Here is an 18557-nt window from a genome sequence, read left to right on the forward strand (position 1 = left end):
TTTTTTTTTTTTTTTTTTTTTTTTTTTTTTTTTTTTGGGCTCATCAATTATTGTACCTCTTATATATTTAGTTCAACTTTTAATCTTTTCATACTAGGCTCTGTTTGAAAATATAGAAAATGTTTTTTAGAAAATGATTTATTTTTCTAAAAAATATTTCCATTTTCTAATGTTTGGTTGAAAGTCTTTTTCTAAAATTTGTTTGAATGAAATTAAGAAAATTATATATTTTTTTGTTTAGTAAAACACATGAACAAAAATTTATTACAAAGTTATTTCTTATAAAATATTAATTATTTTAATGATGGTAATAATTAGTATTCATGTTAAAATAAAATTTTAAATCAATATTTATAATGATTATAAAAATTAATAATAATTATAATAAAAATGTAAATAAATAATTTTTTAACTTGTTCATTATTATAATAAAAATAAATACATAAATTGATAAACATAATAATTTTGGACTAAATAAATTGAGCGAAAATTTATTGTTTTTGGATGAGGGTTGCGCCGAGATTTTTGTTAATTGGCTCAATCGACCAATCACATATTTAATAGGACATTGATAAATATAATAACTATAAACAAAATAAATTCAAGAAAACAATTAACTTTTTTTTTGGGTTGCGAGTTAGACCAAGATTTTTTTTTTCTTTGAGAAAGTTAGACCATGATTTTTATTGTTGAGTTTGGCTCAATTTATCTTTTAATCGGTCATTAATAAATGTAATAAGTATAAACTAAGAAAATTGAATAAAAAAATAACTTCAATGTTTTTAATTTTTTGGGCTATGGGCTAGGTTAGATTAAAATATTTTGGCCCAACTTGACTAAACTTATATTGACAAGTTTTTATGTGGGCCACGATTGACACAATGTTGTGTGGACCATAAAAAAATATTTTGGGAAAAATGACATTTTTCCCTCCTATGTTATGTGCATATAGCAGTTTTTTCCCCTGTGTTATTAAAGTGGCATTTTCTCCTCCTGAAATGTTAAATTGACATTTTTATCCTTAAGAATAATTATTTCATTTATTTTTCTTCTCCAACAAATTATTACTTATATGTATGGATCATCACGATTCGGTTCGAACCTAACCAAACAATGTAGCAATCGGTACGGTACGGTTCTGGTTACGATTCAGAACCGAAAAAATAAAATTAAATAATTGTTGAACCGTGAACCGGAATTGAACCACAGTCATATATATTGAAAATGATCAAACACTTATTTTGATAAATCGGTACGGTACGTTTCGGTTCCAATTTTCGATTTTGAACTGTCAATCAAAACTTTTTTATTTATTTATTTATTTATTTTTATAATTTTATTTCTTAAAAATAGTCTAAATTCAACAATTATTTTATTTAATTTTTTCGATTCTGAATCGTAACCGTAACCGTCCATACTATTTAAGTTCAATCGCTAAAGTGCTCGATTAGGTTCATATCGAACCATGATCTTCCATACATATTAGTAATAATTGGTTAGAGAATAAAAATAAATGAAATAGTTATTTTTAAGGGCAAAAATGTCAATTTAACATTACAGGGGGAAAAACTACCACTTTTAAAATAACTGAGGGGGGAAAACTGTCACTTTAATAACTCAGGGGGGAAAAGTGCTATATGCACATAACATAGGGGGAAAAAGTACCATTTTCCCAAATATTTTTAATATACTAAAAGTACATTATTTGTGTACTGAATATAAAATATATAAAATAATGTACTTTCATTGAATACAATGTACATTTTTAATATGTTAAAAATACATTATTTGTGTACGAATTTATATTATTTGATAGTATAGAAGATAATGTGCTTTTAATACTCAAATAATGTACTTTATGTACACAAATAATATACTTTTTATTTGTTGTCCATACAATAATAATTGACTTATATTTTAACCAAACTAGTCAAATCCAGTTCATATAAAAACCAAACATGGATCCCATTTGACCCACTCAAAGCGAGAGAAAGAATTGAGCATGAAATAAAAATCTAGAAAATGCCGTAAAAATCTTAGAATATATTTTCTGTCAAAATATGTCATTTTTGCATTGACTGGAATAAGTATTTTCTATTGACTTATTTTCTGATTGATAGCTAAAATTTGAAATAACCAGAAAATGAATTGTGAAAGTCGTTTTTCGAGTTTCCAAACGGATAGTTAATGCATAACAAATTGATCATCAAATTCTTGTCACATTTTGTCCCCCTAATCAATCTTTCTCTAATATTTTTTTCGTCAATGTTAATCTCAATATCACTTCTTTGTTCCTTTTTGGACTTTTTCATCTTTGGAGTTTCCTTTAAAAGAGGTTTTATCTCTTAATTTGCTTTAACTTTTAAGTATGACCACAAGTTTCTTCAATCATGGTACACTAAAACCCTGCACATGAAACTAATCATATTTATACTTGATAAAACATCACCGGTAGCAAAGCACGCACTCATGAATTATACGTTAAAAGAGACCTGCATCATCTAATCCACGCCCCATGGATCTTAATTGGCTTTAATTGCTGTAACATGTTTTGGCATTCAGTTCAAATAATACATTTTCAACTTCAAATGCAACATACATCTCATAGATAAGGTATTTATTTCGACAGAATGCGCAAAATTCAAATGACAGGGTCTCAGGAACTTGATGATACCACAAACTCTCTAGTCTCTAAAACATTGCTAAACTGTGAATAAAAGCGGCTGAATGGTGTATTGAAGCACCATTTATAATACAGCTGAAAAGTACTCCTTGCTTAGTTTGGGGTCGGGCTTCATCGACTTCTCCCCAGGCTTCCATCCAGCAGGGCACACCTCGTCGGGATTCTCCTGGACATACTGCAATGCCTGCAGCAACAGTCGAGCATAAGTGCCCAGGGTACACGACATGGTAGTGTAGGACCCAAATTACACAAACGGGGCAAGGAAGAAAAATTTACCTGGAGGGTTCTCAACGTTTCATCAACGCTTCTGCCAATGGCAAGATTGTTTATGGTAGAGTGTTGAATAACTCCCTCCTTGTCAATAATGAAGAGTCCCCTTAGCGCAATTCCCTGGAACACACAGGACAAGAGGAAGCGAGTGATTACAACAGCACCGCATAGGTGGTCAGATAACTTCCGTAACTCATGAGTGTATATTCTGTTGTAATTTTGTACAAGGGAATACATACACCAGTAAAGGTACTGTTGAAAACTACTCAAACTTGAAGGGGGCAGTTATTTCTCGGGAAGGCTCAAAAAACTCATACCTGATCTGGAATCAGCACATTGTAAGATTTTGAAATTGATTTGGTCACATCAGAAATCAACGGATAGTTCAGGTCGCCCAAACCCCCAGATTTTCTATCAGTTTGGACCCATGCAAGATGAGAGAACTGTAAAGAAGTCAACAGAAGATGATTGATTTACGATGAAGTAAACAACCATAATAACCAAGAAACGATAAAATCCAAATCTTGGAGATGCCACATCAGGTCCAAACAATATTGGAAGAATCATAAATGTAACCAGTGGGTAAAAACAAACTTACCACACTGTCTATGGATACACCCAAAACTTCCGTGTTTAACTTCTGAAATTCCTCATAGCGGTCACTGAAAGCAGTGATTTCTGCAGAAATATGGAAGCAAAATAGTTTAGAGAACACATTCAGCAGCAAACATTTCAGGTTCAATTTCATTATAGGCAAGTGGAATATCTGAGGAATTACCAGTTGGACAAACAAATGTGAAGTCCAGTGGGTAGAAAAAGAGAATCACATACTTCTTCCCAATGTATTCGGATAGTTTAACCTGCAATGACAATAAATTCAAGTTACAAGTGGAGAGGGCAATCTCTGATAATCAAGTTCTATAAAGATACGCACACCAACACTAGATTTAAGAGAATTAATCTGATTGGGAGGTAAAGGGAAAATAGATGTCTTCAGACAAAGAAGCAAAAAATCTGAAAAATTAAAATAAATTAAATGTATATTCCATTGTTCGTTTTTCCAATCACAGTGATTTTTATTTCCAAATCCTATAGTTCCCAATGGCAATAGGGTTAAGTAGCCAAAAACGTGCAGCCAAATTGAAAATCCAATATTCCAATGTATGAGTGAATCATTAAATGATATACATAACCAATACCAAGTAAATACTTAAGGGCATGATGTTAAATATATTACATTGATGAATTCCTGATCAAAAACAGCCTCAGCCTCAAAGTCAGGTGCTTGATTCCCTACCAATGGAAGTTCACTCTGTGGAAAAAGAAACAGGAAACATTAGTTGAGTCAGAAATATACAGCAATGAAGAAGAACATGGCGCTGATGCATCTAAGCTGCAAATTAGTGCTTATTTGGCCTAACTGTAAGAAATTTCCATATAGCATAATCTTATTTAAGTATTTGTGGTGCAAGTATATGACTGAGTCAATAATAAGTGGTTTAATCAGATTAAGTGACTTAGATATTCAGTTTGGCTTTAAGTGATTATAGGCCAAGTAGGCTTCTAAGCAAAACGGTTCTCCCACACCTCCTGTAGTCAAAATACACTACACTAGTAATTTAGGAGAGAAATGGTAGACAAAACTTCTAATGTTTTCCCGTAGGTTTACCATCCCATAATCAAGGTTTTGATATTAATTATGCTTTCAAAACTAAAAAACCTACTGCAGTATGCACATCCACCCCATATCATGTAATATCTTTCTTTGTTTTCATATATTGTTTCTGATTTTAAAAATTAAAAAAAAGAACCCATTTTTGGGGATTCAGCGCATCGCCTATTAGCACAAAAGCAGCACACAGAACAGAAAGAAAATCAATCAATCAATCAATCAATCAAACGCAGAAATAAAGAGAGAAGCTTACGGAGGCGCGGACGACAAAGCTGCGATGTTTGGGCTGAGCGGAGCGAGAAGAGAGCAAGCGAGGGACACGGGAGACGAAGGGCTTGCAGTGGCGGAGAGCAGTGAAGGAGGAAGGAACAGCGAGGGTGTGAGAGTGGTTAGCGAAGGAATTGGGGGAAATGGTGGCCCTAGGCTTGGAGGAAATGAGAGCCGTGGAAGTAGCGGTGCAAGCCATTGAAGAAGGAAGGAAGGAAGATGAGGAAAGATGTGGAAGATGGGCGCTCGCTCCCTATCTAAATGAAAACAAGGTTTCTACGGCGGAGAAGGGGCGGGTGTATAACTATGTAGATAAGCAGTGGCAGTGGCCAGTGGAGTGGAGTGGAATGGAATAGAGTAGGCTCACTTCTGTTGTCTCTTTTGAATGTCGCCCATCAAACGGGATATACATATATCCTCTAATATATATATATATATATAGGGTCATGTTCAGGTGTGGTCGCGCCTTCCCGTGCAGCCGTGCGGTTTACATCACCCAATGTTAAGAAATGCACCACTCAATATTAAGAAATGCACTGCACAAATATGCATTATTAGGTACACATCACCAAAAACACACCAATAGGTATGAAAAAATACACTGAACATTGTTCAGAAATGCGCAATTAGAAACAGGGGAGCTATGAGGTGTTTTTATGCATTTTCATTGTGGTGCATTTCGTAACATTGAGTGGTGTATATGGCCGCGCCTTCCCGTGCGGTCGGTGCGATTCACACCACTCAATGTTAGAAAATACACCACTCAATGTTAGAAAACACACCACAACGAAAATATACAAAAACATCAAAAAAACACACCACACACCCAAAATAATGCACCATAACTCCCCTACCCCTAGTGGTGTATTTGTTGAGATTGCGTTTTGTATATTTACATACCTAGTGTGGTGTGTTTTTTGGTGATGCGTATCTAATGATGCATATTTGTGTGGTGCATTTTCTAACATTGAGTAGTGTATATTTGTATACATAGTGGTGTGACCACACTGACCGCACGTTAAGGGCCTATATGAATTTAATTCATATGCGGCCTGCACAGTACGTGCGGTCAGTGTGGCCGAACATATTCCGCTGGATTGAGGTGATTTGACGTTGGATGTTATATATTAGAATTTAGGAAGTTTAATTTACGTAAGTTAAGTGGGGGCTTTATGGTAATGGTAAGTGGGGAATGTAATGTTAGGGTACAGAATGCACCAACAAACATATTAAAACACACTATTCTACGTACTAAAATGCACCAGTTCTTAGATTAAAACACACCACTTAACCACCACACACCAAATGCAACTACTCTCGTAAAACTCACCAACATTTGTATTAAAATGCACCATTGGACAAATTAAAACACACCATTCCCCACCATACCCAAATACACCTAGTCAATTCAAATGCACCAACAAACGTATTAAAACACATCATTCTACGTTGTAAAATGCATCAATTCTCAGATTAAAACACACCACACGCCAAATGCAACTACTCTCGTAAAATTCACCACCATGTGTATTAAAACACACTATTCTACGTTATAAAATGCACCAGTTTTCAGATTAAAACACACCACTTAACCACCACACACCAAATGCAACTACTCTCGTAAAATTCACCACCATGTGTATTAAAACACACCATTCTACGTTATAAAATGCACTACTGGACAAATTAAAACACACCATTCCCCACCATACCCAAATACACCTAGTCAATTCAAATGCACCAACAAACGTATTAAAACACACCATTATACGTTATAAAATGCACCAGTTCTCAGATTAAACCACACCACTTAACCACCACACACCAAATGCAACTACTCTCGTAAAATTCACCACCATGTGTATTAAAACACACTATTCTACGTTATAAAATGCACCAGTTCTCAGATTAAACCACACCACTTAACCACCACACACCAAATGCAACTACTCTCGTAAAATTCACCACCATGTGTATTAAAACACACTATTCTACGTTATAAAATGCACCAGTTCTCAGATTAAACCACACCACTTAACCACCACACACCAAATGCAACTACTCTCGTAAAATTCACCACCATGTGTATTAAAACACACTATTCTACGTTATAAAATGCACCAGTTCTCAGATTAAACCACACCACTTAACCACCACACACCAAATGCAACTACTCTCGTAAAATTCACCACCATGTGTATTAAAACACACTATTCTACGTTATAAAATGCACCAGTTCTCAGATTAAACCACACCACTTAACCACCACACACCAAATGCAACTACTCTCGTAAAATTCACCACCATGTGTATTAAAACACACTATTCTACGTTATAAAATGCACCAGTTCTCAGATTAAACCACACCACTTAACCACCACACACCAAATGCAACTACTCTCGTAAAATTCACCACCATGTGTATTAAAACACACTATTCTACGTTATAAAATGCACCAGTTCTCAGATTAAACCACACCACTTAACCACCACACACCAAATGCAACTACTCTCGTAAAATTCACCACCATGTGTATTAAAACACACTATTCTACGTTATCCAATGCACCAGTTTTCAGATTAAAACACACCACTTAACCACCACACACCAAATGCAACTACTCTCGTAAAATTCACCACCATGTGTATTAAAACACACCATTCTACGTTATAAAATGCACTACTGGACAAATTAAAACACACCATTCCCCACCATACCCAAATACACCTAGTCAATTCAAATGCACCAACAAACGTATTAAAACACACCATTATACGTTATAAAATGCACCAGTTCTCAGACTAAAACACACCACTTAACCACCACACACCAAATACACATACTATTGCGAATTACTTCGAATTACTCCATTCTCGTTCCTCTGTTGGAGTCGACATGTGCGTTTTGTTCGGAACGGAGCGCTCGTTTCTGGTGATGGAGTCCTTCTACGCTCGTCTGGTGTTCGTTGCTCAGTGCTCGTCGACTTCAAGTCTCCGTCGTCGTCTGATATGGTTTTGAAATTGTAGTGAATTGTCAACATTATCCTTCCAGTTCGCGTAACTAAAGATCAAGCGCATGTATTGTTTGGATTAATGTGAAGCCTTAGATCATAGAATCTAATGGTGCAAATCAGGCCACACAACCGCACGGGGAGGCTGTTCACATTTGATGCGGCCTCTCTCTCTGTATATATATATATATATATATAATTAAAAGATCAATCGTCAAATTTCGAAGGAAAAATACTGTTGTTTTTGTTAATTGAGGAACATGTGTACATCTAAACTCACAAACAAGGACAAATCAGTAAATTAAATTATGTGCCCAATAACTAACTCACACAATAAAACCTTGTTCAATTTGCCATTTGTGACCCACCGTCTCCTAAACTCAAAACCTACCGAAAATCATTACAAATACCCAAACTCAAAATTTTGATCAAACACAGTGTCACGAAAAAACCATAAACACAAGCGAACAAATGAAAATGAAAATGAAATACGTTGCACAACTCACAATAATAAGTTATACAACTCACAACAACGGGGCCAAGTGCAACTTGTCATTTGCAACCCGCAATCTTCAAAACTCAAACCTACAGTAAACTCAAAGGTACACTTAATATTGTTGATAGGTGTACTTATATTGTTACTAAGTGGACTCTAAGGCAAATAATAATTACTAACCTTTAAAATGAACTTCTATATAAATTTTAAAAGCTTAAACCATAAAACGAACAAAAACAAAAAACAAAAAAACTAAACCATAAATTGTAAAAGGTAGACCGTAGACAATTTCATTCTGATACGTATCACGGAATGCACTCTATGATGTTGCCAAGTGATGAACTCCATGGTGTTATTACTTGCACTTAAAGTTTAAGTTATTTACGAAAATGTCACTAAATTTTTCTACCATCTTTTTGCTTTAAAGCCGTTAGATCTTTTCAGATGGATGACTTTGATTGGTTCCTAGTTCTATCTTGGGTACTAGTTATTATTTGAGAAGAAAGCTGCATGTGAGAAGTGAGATAGAATCTCAGCCCTAGATAAAAAAAATAAAAATTCGCCACCTACGAACTTCAACAATAGGCACTGTAAGGCACAACAATGTGCACTGGAAGAAGGGACAATGTGCACTGAAAGGCAAAAAATGCACACTAGAGGCACAAACATCTGAAACAATTATTGAAAAAAATTAAATTTAATATAGGATCTTCAACACAAATCATAAACGATCATAAATAATAAACAAACAAACAATATTCAACTCAAATTAGTAATTAGTNTTCACCACCATGTGTATTAAAACACACTATTCTACGTTATAAAATGCACCAGTTTTCAGATTAAAACACACCACTTAACCACCACACACCAAATGCAACTACTCTCGTAAAATTCACCACCATGTGTATTAAAACACACCATTCTACGTTATAAAATGCACTACTGGACAAATTAAAACACACCATTCCCCACCATACCCAAATACACCTAGTCAATTCAAATGCACCAACAAACGTATTAAAACACACCATTATACGTTATAAAATGCACCAGTTCTCAGACTAAAACACACCACTTAACCACCACACACCAAATACACATACTATTGCGAATTACTTCGAATTACTCCATTCTCGTTCCTCTGTTGGAGTCGACATGTGCGTTTTGTTCGGAACGGAGCGCTCGTTTCTGGTGATGGAGTCCTTCTACGCTCGTCTGGTGTTCGTTGCTCAGTGCTCGTCGACTTCAAGTCTCCGTCGTCGTCTGATATGGTTTTGAAATTGTAGTGAATTGTCAACATTATCCTTCCAGTTCGCGTAACTAAAGATCAAGCGCATGTATTGTTTGGATTAATGTGAAGCCTTAGATCATAGAATCTAATGGTGCAAATCAGGCCACACAACCGCACGGGGAGGCTGTTCACATTTGATGCGGCCTCTCTCTCTGTATATATATATATATATATATAATTAAAAGATCAATCGTCAAATTTCGAAGGAAAAATACTGTTGTTTTTGTTAATTGAGGAACATGTGTACATCTAAACTCACAAACAAGGACAAATCAGTAAATTAAATTATGTGCCCAATAACTAACTCACACAATAAAACCTTGTTCAATTTGCCATTTGTGACCCACCGTCTCCTAAACTCAAAACCTACCGAAAATCATTACAAATACCCAAACTCAAAATTTTGATCAAACACAGTGTCACGAAAAAACCATAAACACAAGCGAACAAATGAAAATGAAAATGAAATACGTTGCACAACTCACAATAATAAGTTATACAACTCACAACAACGGGGCCAAGTGCAACTTGTCATTTGCAACCCGCAATCTTCAAAACTCAAACCTACAGTAAACTCAAAGGTACACTTAATATTGTTGATAGGTGTACTTATATTGTTACTAAGTGGACTCTAAGGCAAATAATAATTACTAACCTTTAAAATGAACTTCTATATAAATTTTAAAAGCTTAAACCATAAAACGAACAAAAACAAAAAACAAAAAAACTAAACCATAAATTGTAAAAGGTAGACCGTAGACAATTTCATTCTGATACGTATCACGGAATGCACTCTATGATGTTGCCAAGTGATGAACTCCATGGTGTTATTACTTGCACTTAAAGTTTAAGTTATTTACGAAAATGTCACTAAATTTTTCTACCATCTTTTTGCTTTAAAGCCGTTAGATCTTTTCAGATGGATGACTTTGATTGGTTCCTAGTTCTATCTTGGGTACTAGTTATTATTTGAGAAGAAAGCTGCATGTGAGAAGTGAGATAGAATCTCAGCCCTAGATAAAAAAAATAAAAATTCGCCACCTACGAACTTCAACAATAGGCACTGTAAGGCACAACAATGTGCACTGGAAGAAGGGACAATGTGCACTGAAAGGCAAAAAATGCACACTAGAGGCACAAACATCTGAAACAATTATTGAAAAAAATTAAATTTAATATAGGATCTTCAACACAAATCATAAACGATCATAAATAATAAACAAACAAACAATATTCAACTCAAATTAGTAATTAGTAGTCAAGATTAATTGATTTTTTAATAAAAAGTTCGTCATCTACAATTTTAAAGAAGATGCTCTGGGAGGAACAACAATGTGCACTATAAGACACAACAATGTGTTATGGATTATGGAAGAAGGAATAATGTGCACTAGAAGAAAAAACAATGTGCACTGTATGGCATAACAATGTGCACTAGAAGAAGGAACAATGTGCACTGGAAGAAGGAACAATGTGCACTTGAAGGCAAAAAAAAAAAAAAAACTTACACAAAATTATAATAACGCCACCGCGTTTTTTTTTTTTTTTTTTTTTTTTTTTTTTTTTTTTTTTTTTTTTTTTTTTATAATTCTCCAATTTTGACTCTTGGTATGGACTTAATCGACGGATATAATTTCATCATATTTCTCACCTAAGGCAATTGTTTTACATGACCTTTATATATATATATATATATATATATATTACACACTAGAGATCAAATGCCAAGGAGCTCTCAAGTAAAAAAATGGGTGAAATTTCAGTCATTGATCTAGCCAAAATCAACAGTCCAGAATGATAAAAAATAAAAAAAAATGCGATGACATTATGGTAATTTAGTGCATAACTTATAACTTACGGTGCATAACTTAGAACTTAAGGTGCATAAGTTCAAAACTTAAGGTGCATAATTTTGGAACTTAAAAGTGCATAGGTTTGAAACTTAAGGTGCACAAATTTGAAAATTAAGGTGCATCAGTTCTAAACTTAAGGTGTATTAGGTCGAATCTTAAGGTGCATCACTTTAAAACTTAAAGTGCATAATTTCGAAACTTTTTAAGTGCATAAATTTATACAACAAAATCTGTATACCAGAAGTTATACTCGTTGAAAATACATCTAGCACCTTCCTTTACAAAATGTAATGTCAATACAAGTTATTTCCGTCAAAGGTTGTGAAATCTTAGGCATAGGAAATATAATTGATTAGGCTCTGATACAAAGTGGTATCAAGAGCAGTTCGAACCTTTGGGATCCTAGGGTTATGAAACCTTATAATATAAAATCTAAGTTTCCGAGGTCTTAGGTTTAGAAATAAAATTGACCAAGATTTTAAAATTTTGAAATTTAAGGTTTAATACTTGTATTTACATCAAATTATATGGCATCATGCAAAGTATCAATAATCAATAAAATAAATATGTAATGTCAGACATTCTCACCTTGAATTTCAAAATTTTAATATCCTGGTCAATTTTATGCATACACCTAAAATCTCGAAAACCTAGATGTTATATTATAAGGTTTCATAAATCTTGGATCCCAAAGGTTCGAACTGCTCTGATATCACTTTGTATCAAATCCTAATCAATTCTATTTCCTATGTTCAAGATTTCACAACCTAGGCTCCCAAAGATTTGTACCACTACTTTTTCTTTTCCTATTTTATGATATATAGCATAATTTTCATGTTTCACTAAGATTCATGAATATAATGAACATAACAAATTGTAACTAAGAGACAAAGATAAAAAACTACTATTAGAGAACATTATCATTTAGAAAAGTAAGAATAGACATGTATTTACTTGAGTTTGAGTTTTATTGCATATTATGATCATAATATGATCATAATATGCTCTTGATGATTTTAGTTATCAATGGTCGAGGTATTGCTTGGTATGCTGTTGAAAACCTTAAAAAAGGTTTCTATAAGCTTTTCTGAGCATGCATAGTGTCTATACTATTGAGTACGTACACTTATAGATATCGAATAATACGAGAACAAGTTCTTATGAGAAAATTAAGAATTAATATCAGCCTTACATCTAAAAAAAAATTGATCGGACTAGATTAGATTAAAAAAGTGCGATGACATTTTTTGTAATTTTTACCAACTTTACTAAGCAAACTTGAGCAATATGTACTTCTCAGAATTTTTCAGTTTTGCACATTTTGTATTAACATATTGCATATTTAGTATTAAAACATTGCACATTTAGTATTAAAACATTGCACTTGCAAAAGTACGAAAGTGCATTGCACTTAGGGTTTCAATTTTAGAGTTTATGACTGATTTTTTTATTTTTTGTTTGTTTTATTTGGTTTAGTGATTCACTTATAATTGCTTAGGGCCTAGCACTTACGTTTTAGATTTAAATTTAGCTTGTTCATTGATATTTAAAATTTATCTATGTTTACATATTTAGTTGTTATATCTTACATATTTAAGTGTTTAAGCTTGCAAAGTGAAGCTGTCGATAATTACAAAAATGACATCGCATTTGTTTAAAAAAATTAATATGATCCACAGATGTAAGATTGAGATTGATTATTCTTGATTTTTGGGTGTTATCTTGGGATACTAAGCCTACAGTTATATTAATACTAGTTTTATACGCGCATTGCGCGCATGGGTTAATGCCCAATGTTTATATTTAAATAAATATTTAAAAGTATATCAATGCAAGATTATATAGGAGAAGTTTATACATGGGTAATTTAATGTCGAATTTTTTTTATTTAAATATCTAACTCAAAATGTCGGAATCCAAGATAATATAGAAAATTCATTATAATTATTACTAAAATAAATGTTTGCAACCTTGTAAAATCGATAGTCTAAATATTTGATCTAAAAATGATAGTCTAAATAAATACTACTTTTAATTTGAATTTTTCTAAGTGTTCTTAATTCTCTTTTGAGTAACATTGTCATTGTCTTCATCTTTACTATTTGTTCTCTTTCTTTTTGTTGGTAGTGTGTTATTTGCAATTCGGATATTGTTGGTAGCATAGATGACAACGTCATGCAATGAAATTATGATATAGGAGCTATGGACTTTCCTTTAGGTGTTTTGCTTGGGGTTCATTTGGTTCAACCATTATTGTTGAATGAGTTATTGTCGATAAAGAAATCACTAGTTTAAGAAAAAAGATTAAATAAATTAATAAAAATTTGAAAATTTAAAATATTATGTATTCCAAAGATGTTAAAATGTAGTTTCTCGTTTCAATTTGCTGGGTAATGGGTTATGTAAGTACTTTCATTGTCAACAAATCCCTCAAGTAGTTAATATGATTGGTTTCAAACTATTCTTTTTTTTTTCATGGTATTAAAGAAATACATATGTATCATTTTTTTGGTTAACTACTAATTTATTTAATTCAATAAGAGTAAAATAGAGTGATTCCGCTTCAATTTGTTAGGTTATTATTTGAGTACTCTCTTTGTCAACCAATCCCCAAGTAGTTAATATTTTTTTTTTGAGTACTACTGACTCTGTTACAATGTAGTATCTGTTCATAGAAGTAGTTAATATAATTAGCTTCAAATTATTTTAATTTTTTTTTCATATTATTAATAAAATACTTGGTAAATAAATATATAACATTATTTTGTACTATAACTTTGATATTTAATTACAAGATATTGTAAAAATAAGATAATGGACAATGTAATGAATATCAATTGATAAATTTGAATGTAAAGAATCTTTACATGAGAGAAAATAAAGACAATATAACTAATGAAATTATTTCTCTTATTTAATTTAATTTTTTGACAATGAATAATTTTTTCAAATAAAGGTATTGTAGACACATAATTCTAAATTAAAGAAATACATATATATCATTTTTTGTTGTAGCTACTAATTTCTTTAATACCATGAAAAAAATAAAAAAGAATAGTTTGAAACCAATCATATTAACTACTTGGGAGATTTGTTGACAATGAAAGTACTCAAATAACCCATTACCCACCAAATTGAAGCGAGAAACTACCTTTTAATATCTTTGGAATATATAATATTTCAAATGTATATTAATTAATCTAATATTTTTTCTTAAACTAGGGATTTCTTTATCCACAATAACTCATTCAACAATAATGGTTGAACCAAATGAACCCCAAGCAGAACACTTAAAGGAAAGTTTATAGCTCATATATCATAATCTTATTGCATGACGTTGTCATCTATGCTACCAACAATAACCGAATTGCAAATAACACACTACCAACAAAAAGGAAGAGAACAAATAGTAAAGATGAAAACAATGACAATGTTACTCAAAAGAGAATTAAGAACATTTAGAAAATTCAAATTAAAAGTAGTATTTATTTAGACTATCATTTTTAGACTAAATATTTATACAATCGATTTTACAAGGTTACAAACATTTATTTTAGTAATAATTATAATGAATTTTCTATATTATCTTGGATTCATATCTTTTGAGTTAGATATTTAAATAAAAAAATTCGACATTCAATTACCCATGCACAAACTTCTCCTATATAATCTTGCATTGATATATACTTTCAAATATTTATTTAAATATAAACATTGGACATTAACTCATTCGCGCAATGCACGTATAAAACTAGTAATTTAATAAGAGTAAAATAGGGTGAGAAACTTAATTATGTCAAATTTGATTGAGATGAGGTTCGAACCTAAGACCTTTCTTATAGAAATTAATGGATAAGTTAAAAGTTAACGGAATATTAACGGAGAGAGAATATTTAACAGAAAACTTAACGGATAATCATAAAAGTAAGGTTAAATTAGGTAATCTCTATTAATAATATTAATATGAATTATCTTAACCATCTATTTGATTAAATAATTCATCTGAACCATCCATTTGATTAAATAATTTGACCGCCATTTTTTCTACCCATTTTATGCCTAACTCTCTTTGGCTCTTATTAGTATAGTAGATATAGATATATTCGAAGTTGATCTTAGGAAGAGAGAGCAGAATGGGTTCAAATCCAATTATATACGTAGTATATTATTTTAGTTGGGAGCACGAAATACAATAAAAAATAATTGTTGGTTATGAATTTGATTTATAGATATATCCGAAGTTGATCTTAGGAAGAGAGAGCAGAATGGGTTCAAATCCAATTATATATTATTTTAATTGGGAGCACGAAATACAATAAAAAATAATTGTTGGTTATGAATTTGATTTTAATTATTAGCAAAACTCAACAAGCATAACAAGTACTACAAAGCTTGCAGGTGGACGTATATACTTAGATATGATTCTCATGGTTGTGCAAATGATGAAACATTTTGGACTAAAGAAATCAAGTTTAGTTGAGAAGAACCCCCTTTTTGAACTGCCTTCTTTGCCATTTCTCCCAACTCTCTTACTTTCCTCCTTATCTCTATCCCCCTTTCATCCATTATTTTATCTATGGCTTCATTTATCTCTTCATTCTTCACCATAACCACATCATCTTTGTCTTCACCATCCCAATCAATAGACATCTTCAACCCTAGGCTTACTCCAATTCCGAGCACCTCCACTACCAACTTCTCATTCAAAAATTGTTCAGCAATCAGTGGCAACGTGACCATTGGCACTTTGGCAGAAATGGCTTCTAAAGTTGAATTCCACCCGCAATGAGTCAAGAATCCTCCAATGGAAGTATGGGACAGGATGAGCACTTGAGGAGCCCACCCTCGGACCAAAAGCCCTCTCCCTCTGTTCCTTTGTTCAAACCCGCTACTTACATTCCAATCCTCAAACGCATCAATATTCTTGCCTCTTTTACCCAACACCCAAAGAAATGGCCTTTTGTTTGACTCCAAACCCATAGCTAGTTCTGCCATCTGCCGTGGTGATAGCGCCGCCATGCTTCCAAGGCTAACATATACCACTGATCCCGGTGCCTATTGTAAGATCAATATATGATCAACATCATGATTTACACGAAGCATATAGAGTGACAATGAAAACTCACAATCACTATCTGGTCAATATAGGATGTCTGGTCCTAACATACCTATTTAAACAAAACAGGCTAATAGACCATGTGACCCTAGTTGGCAAAAAACAAAGTAAACCAATCTAAGTTGCTCATAGCTGATCAGTTCAAACTAAGAAGATCAAAAGGCCACTCTCACTGAGAATTGAACTTATAACCTTATCCTTATAAAGTCCACAGCTCAACCAACTTGGTTAGGGTTGCCTCGATGCATATTGGGTCTGAGTACAAGAAATAAATATGTACCTGCAAGTCGAGCCACTTCAAACACTCTTGTTGGTCACTATAATTGTTGTTATAGCCTCTTAGTGACTGATCTTGGTAGTTTTGGTTGCATAATGAAACGGGTCCAACACACCACACTCTCCCATGATGCATCTTCCGATACTCTTTTACATAATCAGGCTCCAGTTCATCAAAGCTATTCACAATTACACCATAAGCGGATTTTGAGGTCTGCCTGATCTTTACACTCCATTGTTTCCTAGGATCATCATCCAAAAGATTTGGATCAGTCGTGCATAATTTGACCTGAGATTTGCACACTTGTATGTTATGCGGCACCTCGGGGACCGTGAACTGCTCCGATTCTGAACCCACCTCCCCGAGAATCTCGGAGTCCGAGATTCTCGCTTCACAGACGTCGGAGAAGCAGCACGATCCGTTGAACACAAGCCTGGGGATGTTGAGCCCCGCCGCCACCTCCGCCGTCCACGTCAGCAACATGTCGGAGACTATGCAGCTCGGCGGCGGCTTGCTTTGCTTCACCGCTTCTTCCACCTGCGGCCGCAGCATTCCGACGGCGGCCATGAAGTTGGCTGCCAGGTTTTGACCTTTGGGGATCAAGTCCGCATTCTCGCATCCTTCCGGTAACCCGGCTTCCACACAGGGAAACCGGAGCTCGTGCTCTCGGATCTTGAAACCGCATCGGCGTTCGCGGTCGAGCGCTGGGCGGAAGCGTTTGGCATTGACGGGGGTGGTGAGGACGGTGACGATGACGCCGTCGCACCGAGCTAGCATCCTGGCAACATCTATCAGGGGGATCATATGCCCCGGAAGCATGATGGGGAACACCATAAAATGCGGCTGCTGACGGGATTGATTCGCCGTTATCGCCATGGCCGATCGAATATCTATTATCTTACTTTAAGTAATTACTGTAATGAAATATTTCCAAGCGAAATTGCACAACAATATATATATATATATATATATATATATAGGAGAATCTCCAACTCAGAGGAATACAGACACTAGATATTTGCTTACTGTCCAGTGCCCACAAAAAGCTCTTTACTTTGCAGCTAGAACGTGATCCCTGATATTTCTTCTCAAATCAATTGAGTTGCCTATGCTAGGTGATAGCGTAAATGTAAACGGGGTCTACGATTACGCTACGGATACGTGTGTTACGGGTGGTGAGGAATGTCGTTCGGCCGGTCAGACGGTCGGTCTACCGGACAACGACTGAGCGGTTTGAAGCTATATCGCTCTACGGGTGACGAACAGTAATAAAGAGTAAGCAGGAGAAAGACAATCGGCAAATCACAAGTGTATTAGTGTAGTACTGATGAGTTCCTTTTTCAGTGAGGGGAATGACCCCTATTTATACAAAGTGGATTCACTATGCACATGGTGTCTGATATGCAAGTGGAGGGCATATGGGCTGTCACTCCGCAAAATGCGCATCGGTTTGCTCGAAGTGGTTGAGTTACTCGAGGTGATGAAAACACGGATCCCTTGTTCCCGAAAAGTTGTCGGTCGTCACATCAAGCAACTGTTGCGCTCGTGAGCCTCCAATCCACAAGGTGTGTTGCTTCCGATCATGCGGCCGACGGACCGGGTGACCGTCGACGGACCG

The 18557-nt window shown here is 34.2% G+C and overlaps 2 protein-coding genes across 2 annotated transcripts; both read right to left on the bottom strand.

The window, feature by feature from the left end:
* Positions 1–2500: 2500 nt before the first annotated feature.
* Positions 2501–5260, bottom strand: LOC116030148 (2-Cys peroxiredoxin BAS1, chloroplastic). Its single transcript, XM_031272308.1, has 7 exons — positions 4879–5260; positions 4191–4265; positions 3732–3813; positions 3552–3631; positions 3271–3396; positions 2960–3073; positions 2501–2867 (listed from the first exon to the last, which is right to left on the bottom strand). The coding sequence occupies exons 1-7, from the start codon at positions 5089–5091 to the stop codon at positions 2748–2750; spliced, it is 810 nt and encodes a 269-aa protein (XP_031128168.1). The 5' UTR covers positions 5092–5260; the 3' UTR covers positions 2501–2747.
* Positions 5261–15855: 10595 nt separating this feature from the next.
* On the bottom strand, positions 15856–17839 carry LOC116030117 (UDP-glycosyltransferase 73C6-like). Its single transcript, XM_031272259.1, has 2 exons — positions 16943–17839; positions 15856–16601 (listed from the first exon to the last, which is right to left on the bottom strand). Exons 1-2 carry the CDS (start codon positions 17813–17815, stop codon positions 15972–15974), a joined length of 1503 nt encoding a protein of 500 aa, XP_031128119.1. The 5' UTR covers positions 17816–17839; the 3' UTR covers positions 15856–15971.
* Positions 17840–18557: the final 718 nt, after the last annotated feature.

This window comes from Ipomoea triloba, chromosome 9 (genome assembly GCF_003576645.1).
Source record: "Ipomoea triloba cultivar NCNSP0323 chromosome 9, ASM357664v1".
Classification (NCBI taxonomy): domain Eukaryota; kingdom Viridiplantae; phylum Streptophyta; class Magnoliopsida; order Solanales; family Convolvulaceae; genus Ipomoea; species Ipomoea triloba.

Excerpts from the sequence above, each read along its gene's own strand:
- LOC116030148 (XM_031272308.1), bottom strand. The coding sequence starts at position 5,091 with ATGGCTTGCACCGCTACTTCCACGGCTCTCATTTCCTCCAAGCCTAGG. Across the intron at positions 3,632-3,731 it reads CACATTTGTTTGTCCAACTG|AAATCACTGCTTTCAGTGAC; the intron begins GTAATTCCTCAG and ends ATATTTCTGCAG. Across the intron at positions 3,397-3,551 it reads GTGTATCCATAGACAGTGTG|TTCTCTCATCTTGCATGGGT; the intron begins GTAAGTTTGTTT and ends ACTTCTTTACAG.
- LOC116030117 (XM_031272259.1), bottom strand. The coding sequence starts at position 17,815 with ATGGCGATAACGGCGAATCAATCCCGTCAGCAGCCGCATTTTATGGTG. Across the intron at positions 16,602-16,942 it reads TGAAGTGGCTCGACTTGCAG|GCACCGGGATCAGTGGTATA; the intron begins GTACATATTTAT and ends ATCTTACAATAG.